Source organism: Montipora capricornis, chromosome 3 (genome assembly GCF_036669925.1).
Source record: "Montipora capricornis isolate CH-2021 chromosome 3, ASM3666992v2, whole genome shotgun sequence".
Taxonomy (NCBI): domain Eukaryota; kingdom Metazoa; phylum Cnidaria; class Anthozoa; order Scleractinia; family Acroporidae; genus Montipora; species Montipora capricornis.
The window spans coordinates 68,422,714-68,445,213 of NC_090885.1; the positions used below are offsets into that span (position 1 = coordinate 68,422,714).

At 38.2% G+C, this 22,500-nt stretch overlaps 1 protein-coding gene and 1 long non-coding RNA gene across 2 annotated transcripts in view; one reads left to right on the forward strand and one right to left on the reverse strand.

The window, feature by feature from the left end:
* Positions 1-51, forward strand: part of LOC138041009 (uncharacterized) — a 301,351-nt gene extending 301,300 nt beyond the window's left edge. The window contains exon 3 of the long non-coding RNA XR_011130727.1: positions 1-51. This exon is cut by the window's left edge and continues 1,065 nt beyond it. This is a non-coding gene — a long non-coding RNA (uncharacterized lncRNA).
* The window catches only part of LOC138040990 (urocanate hydratase-like), a 23,063-nt gene extending 598 nt beyond the window's left edge, over positions 1-22,465 (reverse strand). Inside the window, exons 1-25 of the mRNA XM_068886747.1 lie at positions 22,279-22,465; positions 20,805-20,935; positions 19,308-19,401; positions 18,451-18,510; positions 18,048-18,176; positions 17,128-17,256; positions 16,988-17,044; positions 16,261-16,347; positions 14,854-14,891; positions 14,522-14,572; positions 13,962-14,024; positions 13,307-13,415; positions 12,364-12,434; positions 12,062-12,159; positions 11,773-11,845; positions 11,406-11,438; positions 10,792-10,880; positions 10,058-10,128; positions 6,321-6,419; positions 5,089-5,138; positions 4,383-4,432; positions 2,474-2,555; positions 1,996-2,044; positions 1,700-1,750; positions 1-821 (exon numbers count right to left, since the gene is read on the reverse strand). The exon at positions 1-821 is cut by the window's left edge and continues 598 nt beyond it. Of these exons, the coding sequence (XP_068742848.1) occupies positions 681-821; positions 1,700-1,750; positions 1,996-2,044; positions 2,474-2,555; positions 4,383-4,432; positions 5,089-5,138; positions 6,321-6,419; positions 10,058-10,128; positions 10,792-10,880; positions 11,406-11,438; positions 11,773-11,845; positions 12,062-12,159; positions 12,364-12,434; positions 13,307-13,415; positions 13,962-14,024; positions 14,522-14,572; positions 14,854-14,891; positions 16,261-16,347; positions 16,988-17,044; positions 17,128-17,256; positions 18,048-18,176; positions 18,451-18,510; positions 19,308-19,401; positions 20,805-20,935; positions 22,279-22,413 (2,040 nt within the window). The 5' untranslated portion in view covers positions 22,414-22,465 and the 3' untranslated portion in view covers positions 1-680. The remainder of the gene's footprint in view (positions 822-1,699; positions 1,751-1,995; positions 2,045-2,473; positions 2,556-4,382; positions 4,433-5,088; positions 5,139-6,320; positions 6,420-10,057; positions 10,129-10,791; positions 10,881-11,405; positions 11,439-11,772; positions 11,846-12,061; positions 12,160-12,363; positions 12,435-13,306; positions 13,416-13,961; positions 14,025-14,521; positions 14,573-14,853; positions 14,892-16,260; positions 16,348-16,987; positions 17,045-17,127; positions 17,257-18,047; positions 18,177-18,450; positions 18,511-19,307; positions 19,402-20,804; positions 20,936-22,278) is intronic.
* Between the last annotated feature and the right edge of the window lie 35 nt (positions 22,466-22,500).

The window sequence follows — 22,500 nt, forward strand, 5'->3', positions numbered from 1 at the left end:
GGTCCTGAATGGACAATACGTCCTCCTGCCCTGTGGTCTCTACAAAGTAATGCCCACAAATTTCAAATGCAACTATTGATGTTCAAGGTTCGGATCCTGCCTAACCAGGACTCTGTTTTTGAAGTTGTTCTTTCTTCCGTCGCTAAGCAATTAGGTTCCCAACTGAAAAAGCGTTTTGCATGTATATTACAAATTTATGTAGATTTCTTTCACATTCCTGTTTTCAGATGACATTCTCGTAGCCTTCTTCGTCTTCCGTCTTTGTCGACGAAGACGATCTCTTCGATATTGGAAAGGTTTTCGATTTTCACATCTCATGTGTTTGTCAACTGTTTTGAAATCACGTACTGTGTCTACGGTAAAATTTACGTTGTGAGTTACAAAAGTAATACAAATGGCTTCAAACTGGGCCATATAGCACACAGTTATTTTGAGGATCAAGGCAAAAAAAAACCCAAACTGTAAAACGCTCTTGCAGGGGGTTTGGAGCCATTGTTTTGACTCGTTAAACTTGTTTTTGGCATTTTCGTCGACGTCTTCGTTGCGGAAGATCCCTAGTTAGCATTGATTGGCCCTGGGATCTTCCCTACACCGAAATTCCAGACCGCATTTTCTCGTTTGAATCATTCCTTTTCTGTCCTTGAATTTCCTCACGAAAACAATAAATCACTTCTGCTCCTTCATGGCTTTAAAACTTCATCCAATAATGTCAGGTCTTCCACATGAGATGGGATTGTAACTTTCAGCAGCGGATTTTCATCCATAGCTTTGCAGATGGCGTTCTTTGCATGAAGGTTACCCGCCCAACACCGACGAGCAACCTGAAATGATACAAACAAAAAAGCCAGTAAATGCACGACTTTATGTGGAGCAGTATTACACGAACGATGTCACTTAAAGCAGTGCCTCGTCTACTTCTCAGGCGTCATTTGGGATGTTACCCAACGCCACCCACCCCTACCCCCCTCCAAATACCAGACACAACTATGCAGAGGAAAAACGCTTTCAAAACTAATGAAGTAAATTTGGTCATAATACTGCAAGTGTGACGATTATTGGACACGCAATTGGCCCAATTATGACTTTTGGCCTTCACAAGGAAATGACTGACAGTCAGTCGTGGATAGTGCCGTCGAACTGGTGCGTAGATGTGAACAAGATTGTATCAATGCGCGCGTTTTCTTCTCTTCGCTTCCCTCTACTCGAATGAGTCATGTAGCAGCTCTCGTAACGTATAATAGGCCTCTTTCATAAAGGCGTCCAAATAAACTATTCCTCTGTTTTAATGCTAATATGCCCTTCTATCCTCGCTACGACGATTTTTTTTTCAAAAGGAGGGCAGTAGGTCTAATTAACATAATTGTGGTCGCCATTATGAAAATGGTCAATGACTGGCTCGATACATAAGCCAAAAACCAAAGACTGAACAATTGTAACAATGAAAACAATAGAAGGTGCTTACAATACCAAACAATTACAGTAGCTTACGAGAGCTCCTACAATTGTCTCTCGTATCTGTACCGGGTATGGAAAAAACAGTCTTAAGCCCGTTTTAAACGTCGCATTTTACATGTGCCAAATCTAATGCAAATGAGACAAATCTATTGTTTTAGCTCATTTGCATTAGATTCGGCACATGCAAAATGCGACGTTTAAAACGGGCCTTAAAGCTTTCACAGCAACACAAGTTCAGGCTTACTCCATTGTTAACATCCCAGGAAAGCATCGATCGAGCTCTATTACCAGCTTCCTGCAGAGAAAGTAAACATCACTGACATTTATTGACCGACCACCGAAAAATAACTGATATTTTTTCACAAATCAAAGTTTGCCAATATTTTGTTACGATTTAACCATTTCGTCCAAAAAACAACAAGATACCACTCACACATACATGAAATAACACCTGTCATTATGCAAGTCGTCTAAGACAACAAGAAGGTAGAAAAGACTCGAGATTTCCTGAACAAACAAACGTTTAAAAAGAAGACTTACTTGAGATCCATCAAGCACAAGACCGAAACCTCCATTCACAACTTCGCCCCTGAAAAAAAATACGTGCTAATCAAAACAATACAAATGTTTAAAGGGAAGGTCGGTAGTAGAGCTCAAATTTCAAGGGTAACTGTCGGGGCTGAGCGAACGTACTTACACCCTTCCCTGTTCCGTCCCAAAATAGAGGGCCTTGAGGCGTAGGGATATTCAATACATACCAGATTGATCACGCCTTAATTACGCAATTCACAATTCTACAATTCGTGTCGATTTTTTTTAAAACGATAACTTTATGGGTACTTTTTCCGTTTAAAAGCAACCGTTCGTTTGAAAACCGACAATAAGACAAAAAAGATATATAAAGACACTCGAGGCTTTAAGTCACTTTTTGCACATTTATTTGGAGGTTCGGGAGGGGGGTTGACCACCCCTCTTCCATTTCCCCCGTTTCCATTCTTAAAGAAGAACGTTGACTCACCAGCCAACACCGCCACCATTGTGAAGAGCTACCCAGGTTGCTCCACGAAATGAGTCGCCAATAACGTTTTGAACGGCCATATCTGCAAGACACAATAAACCCACTTAGATTTTTATCAGTGTGTTCAGAAATACAATGAACTGCTGACTAGAGGATAAAAGCCGATGCCATTGGTTCAAGCCCCCGCCTGTTAGCCCAACACTTAGGATTTCAAAATAACTGAAGACGAAGTTTTTTCCTTTAATAACCACGGCCACTTTAAATGGTCGCTTTTATATCAGATAAGATTGCATCTACATATTCGAGCATCACGCAAGTCTCCTTGTTTCTGCTTACGTGTCCTACACCAAGCGTCCAAGCCTTTTTAAGACATTACTGCTATGAAGACCTCATATTCTGGAGAGAACAGGCCAGACCACAATACCATCGACTGCCTGCCCTACTCTTTGCGAAAAGGTTTGTTAACTTTGTTCGTCATCTCATGCATGAGAATCTTTCATTCTCTATTTTCAGTCTAAAAACACTCGTTTCGATTTATTTTTAGGATACTTCTACAACTGTCCTTTTACTGAATTGGTACGAATGGTTTGGAAGTAAACAACCTCGTTCCCAGGGCTTTTCACCGCGGAGAGTAGGACGGGTCGTCCCGCCCCAAAGATAGAAAGATAGGGAAAAGCCCTGGGAACGAGGTTGGGAAGTAAAGACAGAGAAGGATGTAATCACTCTAGTATGCTCACGTTCTCGTCAAAAGAGAGATTAAGCATCGCGTTTAGCCGTTTACGTGAAACGGTGAACGCGAAACGATGGGCAGCTGCTTGTCATAAAAGCATGAAAACTATGTTATTCTAACTCGTCTCTCTCTTTTGAAAAGTTACTTGTTACCTGCTACTAACACGCAAGAAATGAGCTCATATCAAACGAGTTTCTTCCATTTTTGGCAAAACGCAAATTTTAGTCAGACGTTTGGCGTTTGCCGTAAGCGTGTTGCTTAATCTCTCTAAAATCTCGTCTTTTCACGTCTTCCTTTCGTCGAGTAAGGTATCAATATCGCGAATCAGTAGTCAGAGTGAAAAGTGGAAAATAATAGTCTTGTGCTCACGTCGTCAAATTTGGTCATTTGACGTCGTTGTTTTGAGAATAGGGAGCTTAAGCACGTGCGTTTTTGAGACGCAGGCGGCAACCGGAAGAGCGCTGTTTTCCCTTTTAACTTGTCTTTACACAACCATATTTATATCGCTAAGTATCTTTTCACTATTAGATACCCTAAGTTTAAAAATCTGGGAGACACCGCTCTCCTGGCGTGCGAAGTATTCACTTCCGGTTGCCGTCCGCGTCTCAAAAACGCGCGTGCTTTAGCCATCCCTAGTGACGGCAGAGAACGCACGTGCGCCACTCAAACTTTCCATTCGAGAATTCAAAAAACGCGCCTAGATGAGAGCCACTGTTTTAACCCATACACCTTATTCCAAAATGGCCACCATTTTAGTATTCTTTTGTTTCCATGCAAATTGGCCCTTATGGCCTCGTTCAAGGTTATATATTCTTTTGAATTTTGTTTGAAAGCGACGCCATAAGGGCCAATTTGCATGGAAACAAAAGAATACTAAAATGGCGGCCATTTTGGTATAAGGTGTATAAATCTCCATTAATCGTTTTTTAGCGTCCTCGTCCTCGTTAAGGGTTCGTTCCCTGAAGGTCACCGCTATTCTTGTGGTCTGATCGTTGAAGCGTCGGTAATTTTTATAGCTGCCAACAAGATGAAGCCAAATCAGATATACTCTTGACTTCCGAAAAATTTATTTATAGACAAAGGTTTGCCCTCGATTGTTAGGAAGCCTCTTCTACCCTTCCATTTCAAAAAAAAAAACAATATATAAGCTCCCCGTTTTCATATTACTTTGGTACAAACCTGCACAAAAACTGGATCCATCGTAAATGTTTGACGTCTCGCGAAATGGACTGCGTAAGGGAATGAGAAAGTCGATTTTCCATGAGAACGTTGACGCACAAAAATAATTCCCTGCTAGCAGAGAGCTCTTGTCTTTTGCGTTAGCAGTGCTGACGAGGAAGGGAAAACAGACCTGCCATGGGTCGCAATTCATCGTGTTGCGTATGCACGGTGGTTACTTAGCGACCGAATCCTGACATGCTACTTCACGTGTGGGTTCACTCAACAACAAGGGAATTACTGTAAAGGAATGAGCGCGAAACAGCGGGCCCAAGTCAAAGTCAGCAAAAATATCATGGGGAATGCGATTTCAAGACGGTTTTGAACGGCGGTTGGATCAAAGTGAGTTTCGACCCATTCACTACTTGCACAAATCCCATAATACACCTCTTTTACCCCCCCCCCCCCCCCAAAGAAAAAAAAAAATCTGCATAGGCATTGTTTTCGACTTCTCTTGGGACATTTTCATGTCCCAGAAGAAATTGCAAACAACGGTTATGCAAAAGTTTTGGGGCGTAACAGAGGTGTATTATGGAATTGTGCAAGTAGTGCATGGCAGGTCTCTTTTCCTATACTTGTCAGCCCAGCGAAATCAAAAAGAAAAGGCACCTCTGCTGACAGGGAAACGCACAAATACAGTTTTATTATCAGTTTAACAGCGATTTACCTGTCTGTTCCACTAACATCATGATGGTCTCGACTGATGACGACACAGCCCTGATAAATAATAATATTATGCAAATATTAAGCAAATGGAAATTTTTCCATTTTTTGCGTCGGTGATTGCGCATGCGTTTGCGTTATGGTAGTTCACACATGTGTTTGCTTGCGCATGCGTTTGCGTCGCTCGTGTCTTAGCAACATTTGTTGTATGTTCGACAAAATCTTTGATCAAAATCAAAACTTTATTCCAACAAGAAATGTTGAACAAACCTCACCAAACATCTATGCTACACGTTTTAAAATTGTTGATCCAACAAATGTTTTATAACAATGTTTGAACGTGTAGCCGGGGCTTTATGCTTAAGACAATTTTTGCCACTATGGCAAACCGCTTACGGCTCGCCGCGGTTTGAAGGTTGCGGTCGACTTTGAAAACGCGATGCTTAATGTCCCTATTTACGTGAAACGCCAAACGTCGGCTGGCCATTTCACGTTTCACGTAAAACGAATTGAAAGCTCGTGACTTTAGCCTCGCATGACCTACAGCAACTCGGAATGGACTCTGTTAATCTCGAGTATTTAGTTAACAAAAGACAGAAACAAAAAATAGTCGTTTTACACGTCGTTTGTAGAAACTGATGAAGCAGTTTTGTCGGTCAACAGAGTCAGTTATGAACGATCTATAACCATGACACCTAATTTTTTCTACTTTACTTACTGGAAAATGGTTTGCGGGTTCTTTTTTCCACAAACAACTTTTTTATGTAGAAGACAAGTTACTTTCACGTAGAAACGGCAAGCGGCAATCGGGAAATGCGAAAAATGGCGGGGGAAATCATGGTCACGTGATCACTGGCCGTTCGTGATGCTAAATCTCTCTATAAACACTCTTAGAAGGCATATCATATGGGAGTGTACGTACCAGGTCAACAGTTTCCAGGATAAACCTTAGTTTCAGGAACACAACTCACACGCGCTCGTTTCTTACGAGCCTACTCGAGATTACATCCCCTCGTCGATTGGCAACCACATAACGTAGTTCATCTCCCAAACGCATCCGACCGGTGTTACGAAGGTCCTTGGTTCGAATCTTGCCTAGAGCTTGATTTTTCAGTCGTCCTTTGGCCCGTTGCCAAGCAACTAGTCTATCATCATGGGCTCATTACACCTTTAAATATCAGTAGTTACACGCCCAAGCACACGTTATACACCTGTAAAAAACGTGAAAATACTTACCAAGAGTCGCTTCTCAGCAATAGCTTTATTGAAAGCCTCAGCAATTGCAATACGACCCCGGTGGTCTGAGTAAAGAATACGGGCTTGAGATCCAACCACCTTCAAACACGAAAATAAACTATTATGTTAATACAAGTCCGGCTCTTAAACGTTACGATCTTAACTTTCACTTTGTTTTTCAACCCTATTACTTTTAGAAGTTTTTCTTATTGAATAACTTTCAAGTTAAACCCGTGAGCAAGTGGGTTTTGCTTGAACATCTATTGGAAGTATGAGGCTTGTGGGAGTGGCTAAAAATGGAAAGTTTGGAGTAAAGAGGTGATCACGTCAAAAAAACTGGCCCTGAAAAGTCCCTATTGAAATTCCAGAATTTGTTGAAATTGTCTAAGATATTTTTACTAAAAAAATGTCCCTTGCCAAAAATCATCGCGTTGGTGCCTTCATACAAACAATCACGAGGTGCGCGATAAGCGGCGATCGTCATTTGCGCATATGACGTATCAAAACCAAGATGCGCATGCATGTATGACGTAATTCAAAATAACGCAGAAAAAGCAGACGAACGAAAAAACGGTTAGAAAGTCTTGTTACGGAACTCGAATGTAGAGCGTTTTCACGTGACGTCACGGCAGCCATGTTGGTGTTTCAAAACAAAGAATTTTTATTCAAAGGCTTCTTTTGTTTCATCAAATTAGCATCCATTTTAGTCACGTGAGTGAAAACCCTAAACTCTATATGCTAATTAAAAGGATATGCTAATTACTATATGCTTACTACGTAGGTTTCGTGGTTTCACGGGTTTCGTGGTTTCATGAGAGTTTCGTGGTTTCCTGGGTTTCGTGGATGCATCTGTTTGCTGGATTCAAAGATTTAGTGGTTAGATAGATTTCGAAGTTGGATGGGTGTGGTAGGTTCACAAGTTACGTTGTTTCACGGGCTTCGTTGTTATTAAAGGGTTTTGTGGTTCCATGAGTTTTGTGGTTGGATTGGTCTCGTGTTTTGGTAGGTGTCATGGTTTCCTAGATTTCGTGTTTTTATCGGTTTCTCCTGTTTTTTTCCCGAGATGTCCGAAAGTGTCATTTTAGTGGTATATAGCAGTCTGCAGCTTGTTGTTGCTGTTTGTAAGAACAAGATCAAGCAACGTTCTACATGTATTCGTCGCTCAAGTTGGCGATGTGCATGATCAGGTTCTTCAAATTGTAAACACAGGCGACAATGCCCAGTCAGCTTTAATAAGGACTTGTAGGGTTTGTATGGGAAACATGAAATGCCAAAAAAAGAGTTCAGAACAAAATGATCTGTTTTTTCGTCTCTTTTAAATACGGAATGAAACTCAGTTGTACTCAACTGATTGCGCTCTTATTTAATTTTGGTTAGCACCAAAGTTTTTATTGTATGACGTTTCTTTTTTGTCAGTTTCAAGTTGTAGTGTTTGTTAGTGTTACAGATTGTCTTTTGTGAATGTTAACTGCACGTGTGTATGTTAAATAAAGTGGGAGTTAAAAAAAAAATAAAAAAATTAGCTAATCCTAGTTTACAGCAAAGAAAATACTAAAAAAAGGAAAGGAAAGGAACTTTAAGTGTCTAATCTTCTAGCGCTGGTGCACTAATTGGGGACACTGTAAACTGAAATTAACAAATCAACGCAAGTCAAATCAAATTTTGGTTTTTGAGGAGAGGGGAAAACGGGAGAACCAGGAGAAAAACCTCTCGGTGCAGAGGAGAGAGCCAACAAACTCAACCCACGTATGACGCCGAGTCTGGGAATCAAACCCGGTGGGAGGCGAGTGCTCTCACCACCGCGCCATCCATGAAGGCCAAACGTACTTTTGCTTCACCTTGTGTCCTTGTGTCGATTTGAGGCGTTTTGGGCTAGTTTTGAAATTTGATAGGAGCAAATTTCAAAACTAGCCCAGAATGCCTCAAATCGACACAAGGACATAAGGTGAAGTAAAAGTAAGTTTATTTTATTTATTTACATCACATCGTTTGAAATCGTTGTCGCAGCGTCAAAGTTTGAGCTCACTGGCGTTTCACGAAAACTGTGAAACCACGAAACCCATCAAACCCGGAAACCTATGAAAACACGAAACTTGTGATATCATGAAACCACGAAACCCGTGAAACCACGAAAACCATGAAACCAGGAAACTCGTGAAACAAGGAAACCTACAAAAACACGAAGAACCCTGGGCTCCTGGCATATTGTAAGTATAGTGATTAGCATATCCTCCTTAAGTGAAGCTATGATCCTCGCAGTTCTGAACGCAATTTTTGCAATTGCGTAAAGAATCCTGAAAAATTCAGGACTTTAACAGGGTTTGAACCCTCCTTATTTAACAACGATATGCACAGGACACCCAAGATGAGACATTTCGTGATGTCGAACGCAATACGAATGCTCAAAGAAGGCAGAAAGGTGAGTAATAATACACTGGTTTTTTCTGCACTAGTATGTTGTCTTCCAAGACGATTTTGTTCATGAAAGGAAAGTTTGGAAGATCATCCTCGTTTAGTACACTGTCAATATGAGCACATGAACTGTGATGCTACATCGCTTTTCAAGTTGTGCCTTTATCGAGTTACGCTTTGAGCCTCTCGATTTATCTGATCGCTTCATCTTCTAAAACATCAATTTTTTTTAAAATTTAAATTTATGTTCAAATACTACACCACTAAACGGCCACTGAATTTAAATTACTAATTTTTCCGGCTGTCATTTTGAGTGCAACACAGGAACCGCAACTTTAAGTTTGTGGTCAAAACTACTGGCAGATGTAGGTTTTTTTTTTTTTTTACAAAAATGATTACCTTTGGACACTTTTATAAGTTAGCTGGTCTACTGAAATACGCGGCCTCTTATTTTGTATCAGTGTATTGTTATTTGCCTTCATTTTCTAAATGAGACAAGAAGAGGAAATAATTGCAAAAAAAAAATCCTCCAGGCAACTAAATTGCTCTCATATTATTATTATTATATAATAACCCAAGTTATTCACGGATTTTGATTGGTTCTTGCCTATGATCTATTAGAGGACAGACGCACGATTGACGTCACCATCAGCTTTTATGCGAATAAAGTTTAATTCTTTATTATATAAAACAAATAGATTCCATGTAGCCGTGGGTCTCTTCAGTAATAGATCACAGAAGACGTCAAAATGGGGTAAGAACATCAGTGACACACTCGGCTATCGCCTCGTGTGCCAGTTTTTTGTTCTTACCACCTTTTGACGTCATCTGTGATCTATTACTGAACAGACCCACGGCTACATGGAATCTATTTGTTAAATAGACCATTTTACAGTTGTGTGCTCAGTTAGCAGGCCTTTGAATAAAAGCGAGGCTGGAGTTGACCTTGTTTTGATACAAACCTCACTGCTTTTCTTATGCAAATAGAAACTCATTAGCATTTACAACAACATGACTTACAAAAGAAAAGCAATGAGGTTTGTATCAAAGCAAGGTCAACTTGAGCCTTGGTTTTATTCAAAGGCCTGGTAACTGAGCACAGAACTGTAAAATGGTCTATTCTCTAGTTCAATGATCAAAATAACAACAAATTTGCATCAGTTGCTGTTTTGTGTCCTCCAAGCAACACAGATGAAACTTATTGCTTTCTATGAAATTTGAAAGTTTCATCTGTTACTCTGATCTTATACTTCTTTTCTTTGCAATACTAACATTAACCATGGTCTCCTTGATAAATAAATTAAGGATACAACCAAACACCTCACCAGTTGATGCTTTTGTGCTTCCTTGATCCATTGTATATTGTCCTCATATTGAGCTTTCACTTCTGCCGGTACTGACGAAATTATAGAACAAGCTTATTAATACAAAATTTGTAGTAAAATGTAAAATCACTTACATCTCATTATGTAAGTGATTTTGTTATATAGTAGAAGAACATTTGGAACCATGCATGGACCATTAAAATGTGCTGAAATAAGCAACTCAAACTACATGTAAGCAAATGATTTTAGAATGCATTTAATTTTCACATTTTAATATCATGTTAAAAGTAGTTACAGGCAATCTAACTGACTACTAGTCTTGTTACTAATAAAGGAGAAGAAGAACTTGCTTTATCTTCAGCTTAATATAATACACCATTTTTACAGCTGTAGCTAACTAAAGTTACCTGTCCTGGAATGGAAGCGAGGCTGCCGGTGACCCTGCTTTGATACAAGCTTTTGTGCTTTTCTAATGTTAATGTAGACTAATAACTTAGTCAACAACTCAATTTACATGACAAAAGCAGTGAGGTCTGTATCAATACAAGGTCACCTGCAGCCTTGCAGCCATTCATAGGCTACGTCACTGAGCAAACAACTTTAAAATGGCCAGTTTATATCTATTACATTATTATTTGCTCATTGCTGTAATTAAGGATTCTTTTTTCGTGGATCTTCAGAGTAATTCTTAAATCTTTGTTTCATTTATTTTCCAGTAATTACTGCTTGCTTACATTCTTCCTCCATAATCTCTTCCAAAACTTTTGCAGCAATTTCATCTGTTGTTGCAAGATCAGCAGCAAGGCCTGAAGTGCAAACCCACCTGAATGAAAAAAATGCAATGAAAATAAATCACTGTGTGCATTATATTTACAATCAAAGAACTACCGGTAGTTTTCTGAAAGCATTCATTTTTAACACTCATTTATAGCTAATGGAAACCTCACAGGATCTTAAAAATCTCTGAGGACCTTTGAGGACAATTATTTCAAAGAATGGTAGCAATGAAAGCAAATTAAAGGCTGAAGCATAAAGAATTCTTCGAGTGGTCAATAAGAAAGCACACATTGGTAAGATTGGCCCATATATGTAACTGGAGATATTGATTGTGCCTGCAATTAAAGTTCTTTGAGGATCCTGAAACAATTTTCAGTACAAATTTTCATGTTAATGTTGCTCAAACTGTATGCGAATTTGGGTATACAGAAGAAATTCTACTGTATTTGTCTTTATACAGTATATGACCAGATGCATGAAATTCATGTATTTTAAAAAGTAAAACAAAAAGATAATAGAATACGTGTTTATTTACTACAGAGTGAAGAGAGACCACTATTAGTGCACTGACCTGAACGGTCCAAATCCCATCGAAAAAATATCTCTAAAAGAAAAACAGTGGAAGTGAGATTATTTCTTGGGTCAATTACTTTTTAACATACAGAGTTTTTTTAAAATGTGTTTCCTTGACTGTTGATAGCCACAGGGACTGCTGATCTGGTAAGATGTTACAAACAGTACATGTAGTTTGGAATGAATTCCATGACTAGGGTGTCCTGTGACCCCTGGAGAAACTATTACATAATACTAACCTGCTTTATTTGATGGTGATCTCAGCTCTTAATTTTGAAGACAGAAAATACCAGGTGTCTATTACAATAATTGATTTTTGTCTTTGTAGATATGCAAAAGCATTTTTGAAGCTGCAAAGTACATACCCCATAATATCTTGTACATATGATGGGTAACGGAACACTCCCAATGGGGCGCCCTCCTTTTTTACATCAGCTCCTGAAGGTGTCAAATTTGAAACCACTTTGATCACAAATGGAGCATTTTAAAATTAAATAAGTACTTACAGTGCAGTCAGGTGTGAAATTATTGTTTTTGAGGTTGCAAAACCATTCTATGTTTATGATTGTTTAAATGGTTTAAACCCAGGAGTCATATCATAATTATAAATTGAAGCACAATAATTATTGTCCAGGTAAGTGTACTCTGTTTTACCTGCACGGCTTGCCTCTAAGAGAAATGCATTTCCATAGTCCCAAAAGAACATTCCTCGTGCTGTCAGTTTATTGATGGCTGTAATATGACGACGTAAGCTGTGTGCAAAGAAGAGGCCACAATTTATTTAAGTAATCAGCCGTGAGCAGTAATAATATTTTTTACATTAAAGACTACCAGGTGACTGACAGATCAAGATCAATGGACTACACTGTACTCCTTATTACACTGAAAACACTGACAGAGGACAAGTCTTCAACATTCATTAATTCAAAGGATAATTATTATGACGTTCCACACACCTTTCTTGAACTAAAGCTTTGAATCTTTCAGGGTCATGTTTCATTATTTCATTTGCTTCATCAAATTTAACCTGAAAACAACCTTACATGTTAATGAAAAAATTATTATAATTGGAAAGCTACATTGTAAATTCCATCAGTCAAAGTTTTCCTGTCAGTTATTGGAGGCGAAGCAATACATGTGACTCTTTACTTGATTTGTAGGTCCAAAAGTGAAATAGTTATTTCAACTTTGGAATTGAATTCATCAGCTCTTTATTACGGCGGTCATGGGTTCCAATTTTCAATACTATAAAGTAGTTATGTTCATATGGATTTCAATGGGATTTCTTAGTGCTGCAAAGTTACTCTTAATTAACTGATTCTTTTGTTAAACGCTAGTGCTGGCTACCCGCCACCTTTACCTTTCAGTCTTCTCTTCTTCTTTTCAATTCGTCAAAAATGACGTCATGAGTACCCACAGCCTTTTCCGATCTGGCTGTTTAGCTCATTTGGGAGACACTGGGTTTAACTTTTCAACTTACATGTACAAGCTTTGTGGACAGTGACCACTTAGCTAAAATGATGTTAATACTATCAAAGCTGTTGTTTAGTCAAGGTCCAATACTAGCAGAATTATACCAGCAATTATGAGATTTTGAAAAGCAACAGAAATGAAGGGAATTCTTATTTTGTTAAATTCCGAGCAAATAAAATCTAACAGGAAAGTCGGACTTCCCCAATGGCTGCATTTTAGGCTTTAGTGGTGGTGGTGGTAGGTTTACACATGCAATGTGACACATCTTCTTCATGTGAGCTTATACGGCTATTAAAAGCTCCTTTCTTCGCCTTTCAAGGTTTAGCTCATTTACATACTAGAACCACAGTGTAGTACACTGTACATGCGATGCTTGGATTTCTAAGCACTCCAACGTTCCGCTTACTTTGCCCAGCTCTCACTTACCTGCACTGGGTAGTATCCACCATTAAAGGGATTATGCAGAGATGTTTGATCAGAGCCAAGTTCCACAAGAAGCTCGCCAGTGCTTTCATACACCTGCACCAAACGTTCCCTGTAACAAGTAACAATAAATTGTCATTAAAATTAAATGTTTTCTCGACCTTTAGTACACATTAGTTTCAATGAATGGGCTTGTACGTAAATCGAAATCTGGTTTTATTGAACAAGTAAATTAAGCGTTGTAAGAAAGATTTGGGAGAGAGGTGATGTTTTGGTTGTTTAGTGTTTAATTATACCCATTGACCCCTGGGAGTGAGACTTGACAGATTTTACTCTTTCTAATGCCATACGAGTTTACTCGTTAACTGGGGGAGTCCTAGGGCGTTTGAGGTCACGTTTAATAAGAATCCACGCTGATGTGACAGTACCGCAGTTTCTTCAGAAATAAACCCTCTTCATTGGTCCTTGATTTTTACCCTTTAAGGCCTGAGGGTACCCCCCATTGACAAGTAAACTATGATCGTACATGTACACCTCTAAATGTAATGATGGAATAATATATTAATGTCTAATAATATGTGATCAATGTGACTTGGTAGGGAGCATAAAGGCTGGCGACTTAAATTCAAGGCAAATGAAAGCAAGAAAGCTCTCCAACCATAAGTCAACTATGTTCCCATGATATCCCAAGCTATGTGGTTTCTTCAACTCGCGAGCTTTCCTGTGAGTAAAATATCCAAATAATAGTATTAATGCTAGGTATATAATTCTACATGTAATTAAACATAAGGCTTCTGAATAAATACAAAATTTGTAATTCCACATCAATTAAGCTTTGACTTTACGTTTTAAATAATAATATTAGAATAATTATGATATTAAAACCCAATCTAGACTTACAAACTGTTATTCATGTGTACATGTAAGTATACTCAGTCTGCTGGAGAGGTCCACAGACAAAAAGATAAAAAAATCAGTTGAAAGTTAAGCAAGTTCAATGTGCAATACAAGTATGGATTGGCTGGAAGCAAATACAAGTTACAGGAAAATCATATAAGTTAAGTTATTTTTGGATTTGCCTTATCTTTAGCATCACACAATTTCAAATCAGTCACTGACGGTGACAAGAAAGAATTAGAATAAAAAATTATTATGGAGGTTGAGATCATAACAATAATAATTTTCTGATCCCTTCAAAACAATAACAGCTTTTAATACTTTATCATATCAATGCAGATGTCCACATCAGAGGTATACTCCATTAACCACCTGAGAACAAAAAAGAGAAACAAAAAAGATATTTTAAAAAAGTTTAACAACATCCTTACGCTAGCTAATGCTTTTGATTGACAACATCCTAATGCTTTTGATTCCGTATGTACATCATCCCTTCACCCCATACTACCCTACACCCCTCCAACTTGATACAACAAAACAATTCCCATATTACATACTTGGTATTTTCTTCCCTCAAATAGTACTAAAGGCTAAGACAAAAATGTTTTCAAAGAAAGATTACTAAGTTAAGGCCTCATTTGAAAGTCACTGACCCCTGCTCGTGTCTTTTCTTCAGAGCAGCCTCATTAATCTAAGTAGTAAGAAAAAAAATATTATTTCACATGAGAAGAATATGGTGCACAACTTCAGCACTGTCCACATATATTAAAGGAGTAAAAACACTGATGGCACATAAATTATTTATTTTTATACGCAAACAAAGAAACTACATGTAGCAGTTATCAAGAATTAGTGAGGTGGATTTGATTCCTGTTTTGTCATCGACAAGGCATTTGTCAATGAAAGTAATTGTACATTTTGGAGAGAATCTTTTTGTACCCTTTGCTGACTTTAATAAAATGAAGAATTTATTCAGTAACCAATGCATCACACTGTACATTGACTGTTATCTTGTTACTAATAACTTTATTAAAAACAATTATGGAATACATGTTTGTGGGATATCCATGCAGTAACCTTTCTTGCTGGATTACCAAACAGCATGACTCCCCAGCATGTACAGCATAGGATATTGCCGGATGGTCATTCATCCAGGTAGTAACCCTGTCCAAGAGGACTTGACTTCCCTTGGGCAAGCTGTAACGCTATCACATGAGATCGAGGTTATTTGCAAGTGCCAGAACAAGATGGCGTGCAAACCCTGAAATTGTATGGCTACATGATCGATGCCTAACGGACATCCCGCAGAACTGACATGATTAGAATGCATTCTCCTTGAATGTAATTAAATATAAAGCGAGTCAATAGAACTTTTTTGTTGTTGTTTGCTACTAATGTTCCTCAGGTACTTTGGTTTGCCCCTCTCAACAAAAAATAATACATATAATTATAATTAATTTATTGATTTGCTATGTGGCTACAATTTGATTTGAAATAGTCTAGCACTATATATTTAATGCTACATAATAATAATACATCACTTTAATTACCGGTAAGTCACATCATCATCATCATCATCATTATTATTTTTATTATTATTATCATCATTATCAGGAGCAGGCATTGCTCAGTTGGTTCAAGTGTGTGGCTTTCGGAGAAAGAGGTCCCCAGTTTGATCCTCGGTGACTTCAACATCTGTTGTGACTATCCTCTAATCCGTATTGCTATAGCTTTAAGTATCTGTAAAATGGAGCACTGATAGAAGGTCAGGGGCGCACAGGGCGCACTGTCAGCTTCCATTGATACCAGCCTCATAGCTGAAGGAACTACTGATATATGTTAAATACAGTCACTGTGACTTTATCTTTACTTTACCTTCATCATTATCATCATTGGATATTTTCACTCTGACCAGCTAAGGTCAGTGGAGGGCTTTAAAAGTTTGATTTAGTGAGGTCCGACTATTAGTATTATTAATATTATTTATAAATAATTTCACTATCATAATTATTTTCTCATCTGGTAATTCTCTGACCCTACACTGAGCTACCACGTCATACCTCTGCAACCACTCCAATGCAGCCTGCAATCACAGCAGCTTTTGCCTGAGCTCCACTCATACCACCCAAACCAGATGTAATAAACACCTATTATAATAAACAGTGAACAAATGACTTTTGTTTGAACTATATTACCGGCAAGTCACGCACTTGCTTATATCACATGATTTTAGTTAGCCTTTGCAGTCAGGTCAATCAAAATCTAAAATTTGGTTCGCTCTGACGAAGGGCTAACGCTCGAAACGTCAGCTTTTAGAATCTCTGTACGGTGGCCAATTTACATTATCAACTCCGTTGATAAAACCAAATTTTTGTATACTACTTCCCCACCGACGCAGCACCACAGTTTCTTTAGAAACTACCCCTTCAATCAAAATCTAGTTACTTTGCTTCTAAATTGTTGAAGCAAAAAAGTGACTTAACATTTTTAAAGTCTTGGATTAAAATGAACTTTTGGGCTATAATATTTACGTTCACAACTAAATTCATAACAAGAAATACCTAATACAGCAAAGATGTAACTTGATCAAAAATGAGCCCAATCCACAAGACAAAGTTTTAATTTTTTTTAGGAAAAACATAAAATAGAAGACATTTACAGTATATCAAAATGCTGGCTTAATTGACCAGCTCATTGTTGACAATCACCAATGCTGCTTTATGGAAGATCTTTTAGTTGATCAGGAAAATGTATTAACATCACGTGGTCTCTTTGTCTTAAACATACCTTTCCTCTGAGATGATTTACTCCCAGATGTCTTCTTCCAGCATTTAAAACCACAATCTAACAAATCAAAAAAGCAACATCAAATTTTTCACAGAAAGCATCTTCAAGTGGAACTCATCTGATGGACTAGCTGGACTCACAGTAGTTCCATGTACGATTCCCTGAGGACCAATATAACAATAGCTTCCTGCTGTCATCTGTCCAAACATAGTGACACCCAGAGCAAAAAGCTTATCATAAAGTTCTCTTGAAGAATAGTTTGGAATAACCTGAAGAAAAACGAACAATTTTGAATACTTGCTACAACTAATACTTTTTAAACTGCTCAGCTGTGCATTTCAAATCTAGCTCCTGCAGAACTGTTACATTCAATTTGGTAAGCTAATTAAGTCAGACTTTGGAATGTCTGCTGGGCTGAATTACTTGTTTGACGTGACAAAAAGTTCACAATAGCAGAGTTATGAAGCCAATTCTCACAGCCTGGAAAAGTTTTAATAGTTGGTTAACATTTTGAAGCCTACAGGTCTCTAGCAAGCCCCTTCAGTGGCTTTAGCATCCTCTGATTACAGAAAAAACAAATAATTACAGTGGGAAGGGGGGGGGGGGGAAGGTTAGGGAGAACGTTAAAGGGAAAAAGGCCCTACTAGCTTCCATTGATGACTTTACTAATAATAATTACATTTAGGATACGGCATAAGATGAGATCACAGCATGCACAGACCTTCACTTTGAGTCTAAAAGTTTGTTACCTATTTACAACTGTCCTTAAGGGTAAAGTGACTTTTCCATTAAGTTTTTCATTTTGAATTTTGTCTTCTTGAGAAGTAATGCCAGGAGGGCACTATGTATCTGTTAATGTAAGCTTTCCTGGATTCATTTGACAGTAAGTTGAAGACAGGGGCCAGGGCAGGCTTTCATCTCACTGTCCTTCAAGCCTGAACTGTCAACAGCAACATTGTAAAGAGCTGAAGAAAAACCATTTTGCATTATTTTTTGCAAATGATTTTGCTTAAAAATGTTGAAATAATTTCATGAACCCCCAAATAACAAGTTTTCTCACCATGCCATTTGTTATGATAACCCTTGGAGCTCCTGAATTACTAGGAAAGAGTCCTTGTGGGTGACCTGAACTCACTACCAATGTCTGTGTCTCTGTCATTTCTGACAGATAGTGCATCACAAGCCAAAACTGAAATGAGAACATAATTCATTCACTGGTTTGTAACTAGAGAAAAATGTGAGATTGTGCAAGTACATGATTAAATCTTCTTCCTGACTTACCTAGGAAGATTAAAGGTCCTCTGTTCGCGGGGTATACATGCATGCCCATCAGGAAATGGTATTGTTCCAATGGTTGAAGCATTGGCAGTTGCACAGGGTTTAAATTCTTCCCCATCCATTGGCAGAATACAATTATATGTCTTTCAAATCAAAACTGGTAATTTTCAAAAAATTAAAATTACCTGTGCCCAGTTTGAAAACACCTGGCCATTTCCTCCATATGTGACAAGTTCGTGAGGAAACTACAAAATAACAATGTAGCTTTTTAAAATTGTTTAATATGTGACATATGACAGGAATTAATTATTTCTTGGCAAATGTTATGAGTTTCCAAAAGGACAACTGAAAAACCCCATGCAGAGTTCTGGGCGAGATTTAAACCTGTGGCCTCTGTAACACCAGTCGGATTCAACTACCAAAAATTATTGAACTCCAGGGGTCGCTTAACGAGGTTGACCAATTGCAATAGACAAAGTGTCCTCCTGGGATGTGGACTCAGCAAATATTAAGTCATACACCTCACTTGTGTAATGCAACTATTGCTGGTAGACGGGTTTGAGTCAGACCACTGTAAAATGCATACATGAGAAAGATGATAGGATAGTTGCTTGTCAATGGCTGAAAGAACAACTGAAAAATCTGTGTCCGAAGCAGGCCTCCCCAGGAGAGTTAATTTGTAGCTCAATGAGCATCTGGTTGGTGTTACAAAGAACATTTAGGTTCAAATCTAGCCTGCAAGCAAGCTCTCTTGCGGGGAAGAGAGCTTGCTCGCAGGCTAGTTCAAATCATACCTAGGACAGATGGGTTTTTTTTCTTCGGTCACTTTAAGACAGCCTGACTCCATACTATTAGATACTTGCCTCGTCATCACACAGTTCCCCATTTATTCATTTGAAAGAGGGTCCAGTTAAGGTTCCAAGATGTGACATCCCTTGTGGCCATTCTAACTAAAACCACCTATTAAAGCCAACTAGTTGTGGGTCAAAGGTTAAACGTCTGCTCAGAGTCACAATAAGATATGAAAATGATTAATACATACTTGAGCAACTCTGGGATCCAGATTATTCATAATCATGAGCATAATGGCCGCTGCTTGTTGTGTTTTTGCAGGATATTCATCAATGGGATAGGCACTGCAAATATCAGTTCATACACAAAATGATCAAATTTATTTGTCAGGTATGGTAAGCACCAATTTCATGATATTTATAATAGTTTGCATGTATATTTGAAAACTCTTGTTACCAATGGCATGCATGAAGCTGCCTTACAGGGGACTGCAGTGTGTCAACCCTGGATATGAATACACCAATCACACCTTAAATTTATAGTCAAAAGTCAGACTGAGTTCAAATCTCTCAGGGTTTATAAGTTTCTTTGTGGACTGCATTTGCATTATAATTTGGCATCCACATTTAAATATTATTAATGATATGAAAATACCTGGAAAAAAACGTTTTATTCCAAAAAGGGTTTGAGTTAGCCAATTTGGTCTATGAGATCTGACCCATGGTTGGCATTCCCCACAACTTAGCCATGACGCCCCACACTTCATAAAACAGGCACCCGTACATTTCATTAGCAGTCGGGATGTCAAGAGAAAGGAGGAGAAGCAGAAAACGGTAAAACAAAAAATCAAAGCAGAAGTGCTTTGCAGGAAAAATTCAATATACTACCAAGCTAAACAAATTTCTAGTCCCAACTATTAGGTGTTTTGCCCATGGTTTGCTATGATCCGATCCAAGAACCACCAATTTACCCTGCTGAATGTCAGCTTCTTTAAATATTGTGACTTTGGTATTGGACAGTATTTAAAGGAACTATGGCATTTGCAATTAAATCTGGTCAATATTCGATACACTTCATCTTTAATTAAACACCTTGATGGCTTTCAAATCTTGTCTACATCATTTAACACAATTTAAGTGAATCCAGATCAAAAGGGTCTGCCAAAATATGTTTTAAATATCAACTCATTCGAGTTCCAACACGAAAACTTGAAAACATTAATAGTCCAATGTTTTCAAGTTTGCACAAAACTATCTCTTTGCAATTCATCCCCAAAAGCAGGTAAAGATATTCTGTATATTATTGAAAATGTAGCTAAAATTACAGGGAATAAGTTTGTGATAATTTTGTGTCTACTATGAGCTGCACCTGAGTGTTGAATTTTCAGTGTGTTACTAAAAATAGCATGACAGTGTCCCTTTAACTGGAGTGAGGACAATGTGCGTCAGCTAGCAAGCCATAGTTGCGAGCCATGGAGAGTCATGTGAGACAACGCAGAGAGCCACGCGAGTCAATGTGTGAGCTATGCGAGTCAATAAGCAAGTCACACAGTTATTAAAAGCTAACTGTTTTAAAATGGTGCTTAGACTTAAATACTGTTTATCAGCGCTATTTGAAATGGGTGCTTATATAGACTTAAATGCGAGACTCAAATGGCTCGCAAGACTTTGCTGGCTCGCAGATTGTCCCACCCCCTTTAACTGCATTAGAAGCACAGAGAGAAGTTATTGAGGTTTCACAGACTAACCGCATTTCAATATGAGGTCTAAAGCGATACATGTAAATGTGACCATATTGTCTCAACTCATCAGCAAACTCTGCAGCAAGTTCTTTATGACAAGTGTGAGGAAAGTATCTTAAAGCGTTCTGCAGTGCCAGCTAAAAAATAGGAAAAAGGACACAATGCAAGGATTGCTTTCAACCTTAATATTTGATGTATTAATTCTTGGGTAGTGTGTTTTTGTTTTGTGGTAACATAACAAAAACAGTTAGATTTTGCGTTCTTTCGTTTCACATTATAGTCTGAAACTTGAAGAATATAAAATTCATCTGGTTTGGGAAAACCACCAACAACAAAAAGGGGAGGGATGCTCGTCCGAAATTTTAAACTAAACCCCTAAAGGAAACCAATCTGGGTGTGGCCAAATTTGATTGACTTCTAAACACTACTAGAAAACAACAACAGCCTTAAGCTAAGAAAGAAAATGAATAATTTCGCGTTTCGTGTTCACATTTTCCAAATGGCATGACATTTACAGCTGGTATTTTTTACAGGTCACAGGTCATTGCTTTAACATTACAGAAGTATCCTAACATTCATAAAAGCTAACCTTAGGCCTAAAAACTTTTGTTTAGGCCTCGTTGGGCCTAAGGTTAGCTTTTATGAATGTTTAGGATACCTTCTGTATTGGTAAAACAAAGACCTGTGACCTGTAAAAAAAAAACCAGCTGTGACATTTGGCTATTTCTTGAGGCAGATATATTTTAATACAGAGAATGGGAGATCAATGTACAAAACTTATGAAAACACAAGACAAATATCGTGCAAATTATTGTTTTACTCGTGGAACTGAAATTGTTTCAGTGGCGTTCTTCTCATCTCAAGGTCTCTAATATATACATCAAAACATTAGAATCGGTAATCTCTGTCAGAAAAGGTCAATTTTAGAAAACCAAACAACTTTTCATTTGGTTCACATGCGGAAATTTTGGTTGACGTTCATACTAATAATAATAAAAAGAGAACTTTAAGCAGCTGAATGCTCATGCACTGCCACCTTTGCTTTTATTGGTAATCAACTCCCAGGTCTTAGCCAAGGTTTAGTCTGGCTCGAGGGGCAAAATTTCTCTTTACGAGTAAAAGTAGTGGTAAAAAACCCTAAGCGAGCGATTTGGAGTCTTGTCATCTTTGCTAGGGTTTGGGAGAATCCTTTGAAGAAATAAGCTTTTTACAGATGGTTCAAATTTGCCTTTTTCTTTTCCTTTTTTTCTAGATAATATTCTTTAAAAAAAAATCGCGAGTTTCAGTCAGCCTTACACCAAAGGTTAGCGTGTTTTCTCTGCTACAAAGAAAAACAATAAAATAGCAGGAATTCCCGGTACTTTACGCATTAAAAAACAAATATTTAGTAAAGATTATTCGTGTTACTGAAAGGAAGGCGGGAACTTCACAGAACCTTGTAAGCAGATTATTGTTAGCATTTTGGAACAATATTCCATACCCTGCGCTCATCAAGGGAGAGGTTTACTGTCCTAACAGGCGCATGTGAAACAGAATGATCTCGATCACGCGGAGATGGAAGAGGATCAACTGGCAAACCAGAACAAATCTCTTTCAAGGACGCCATTTCTCCCATAAAATGTTTAAATTTCAGCGTTTTGCGTTATCTAAATATGCGCGACCCTTCTACTTTGGGGGTGTGATAGGGGCGTATTACAGGCGG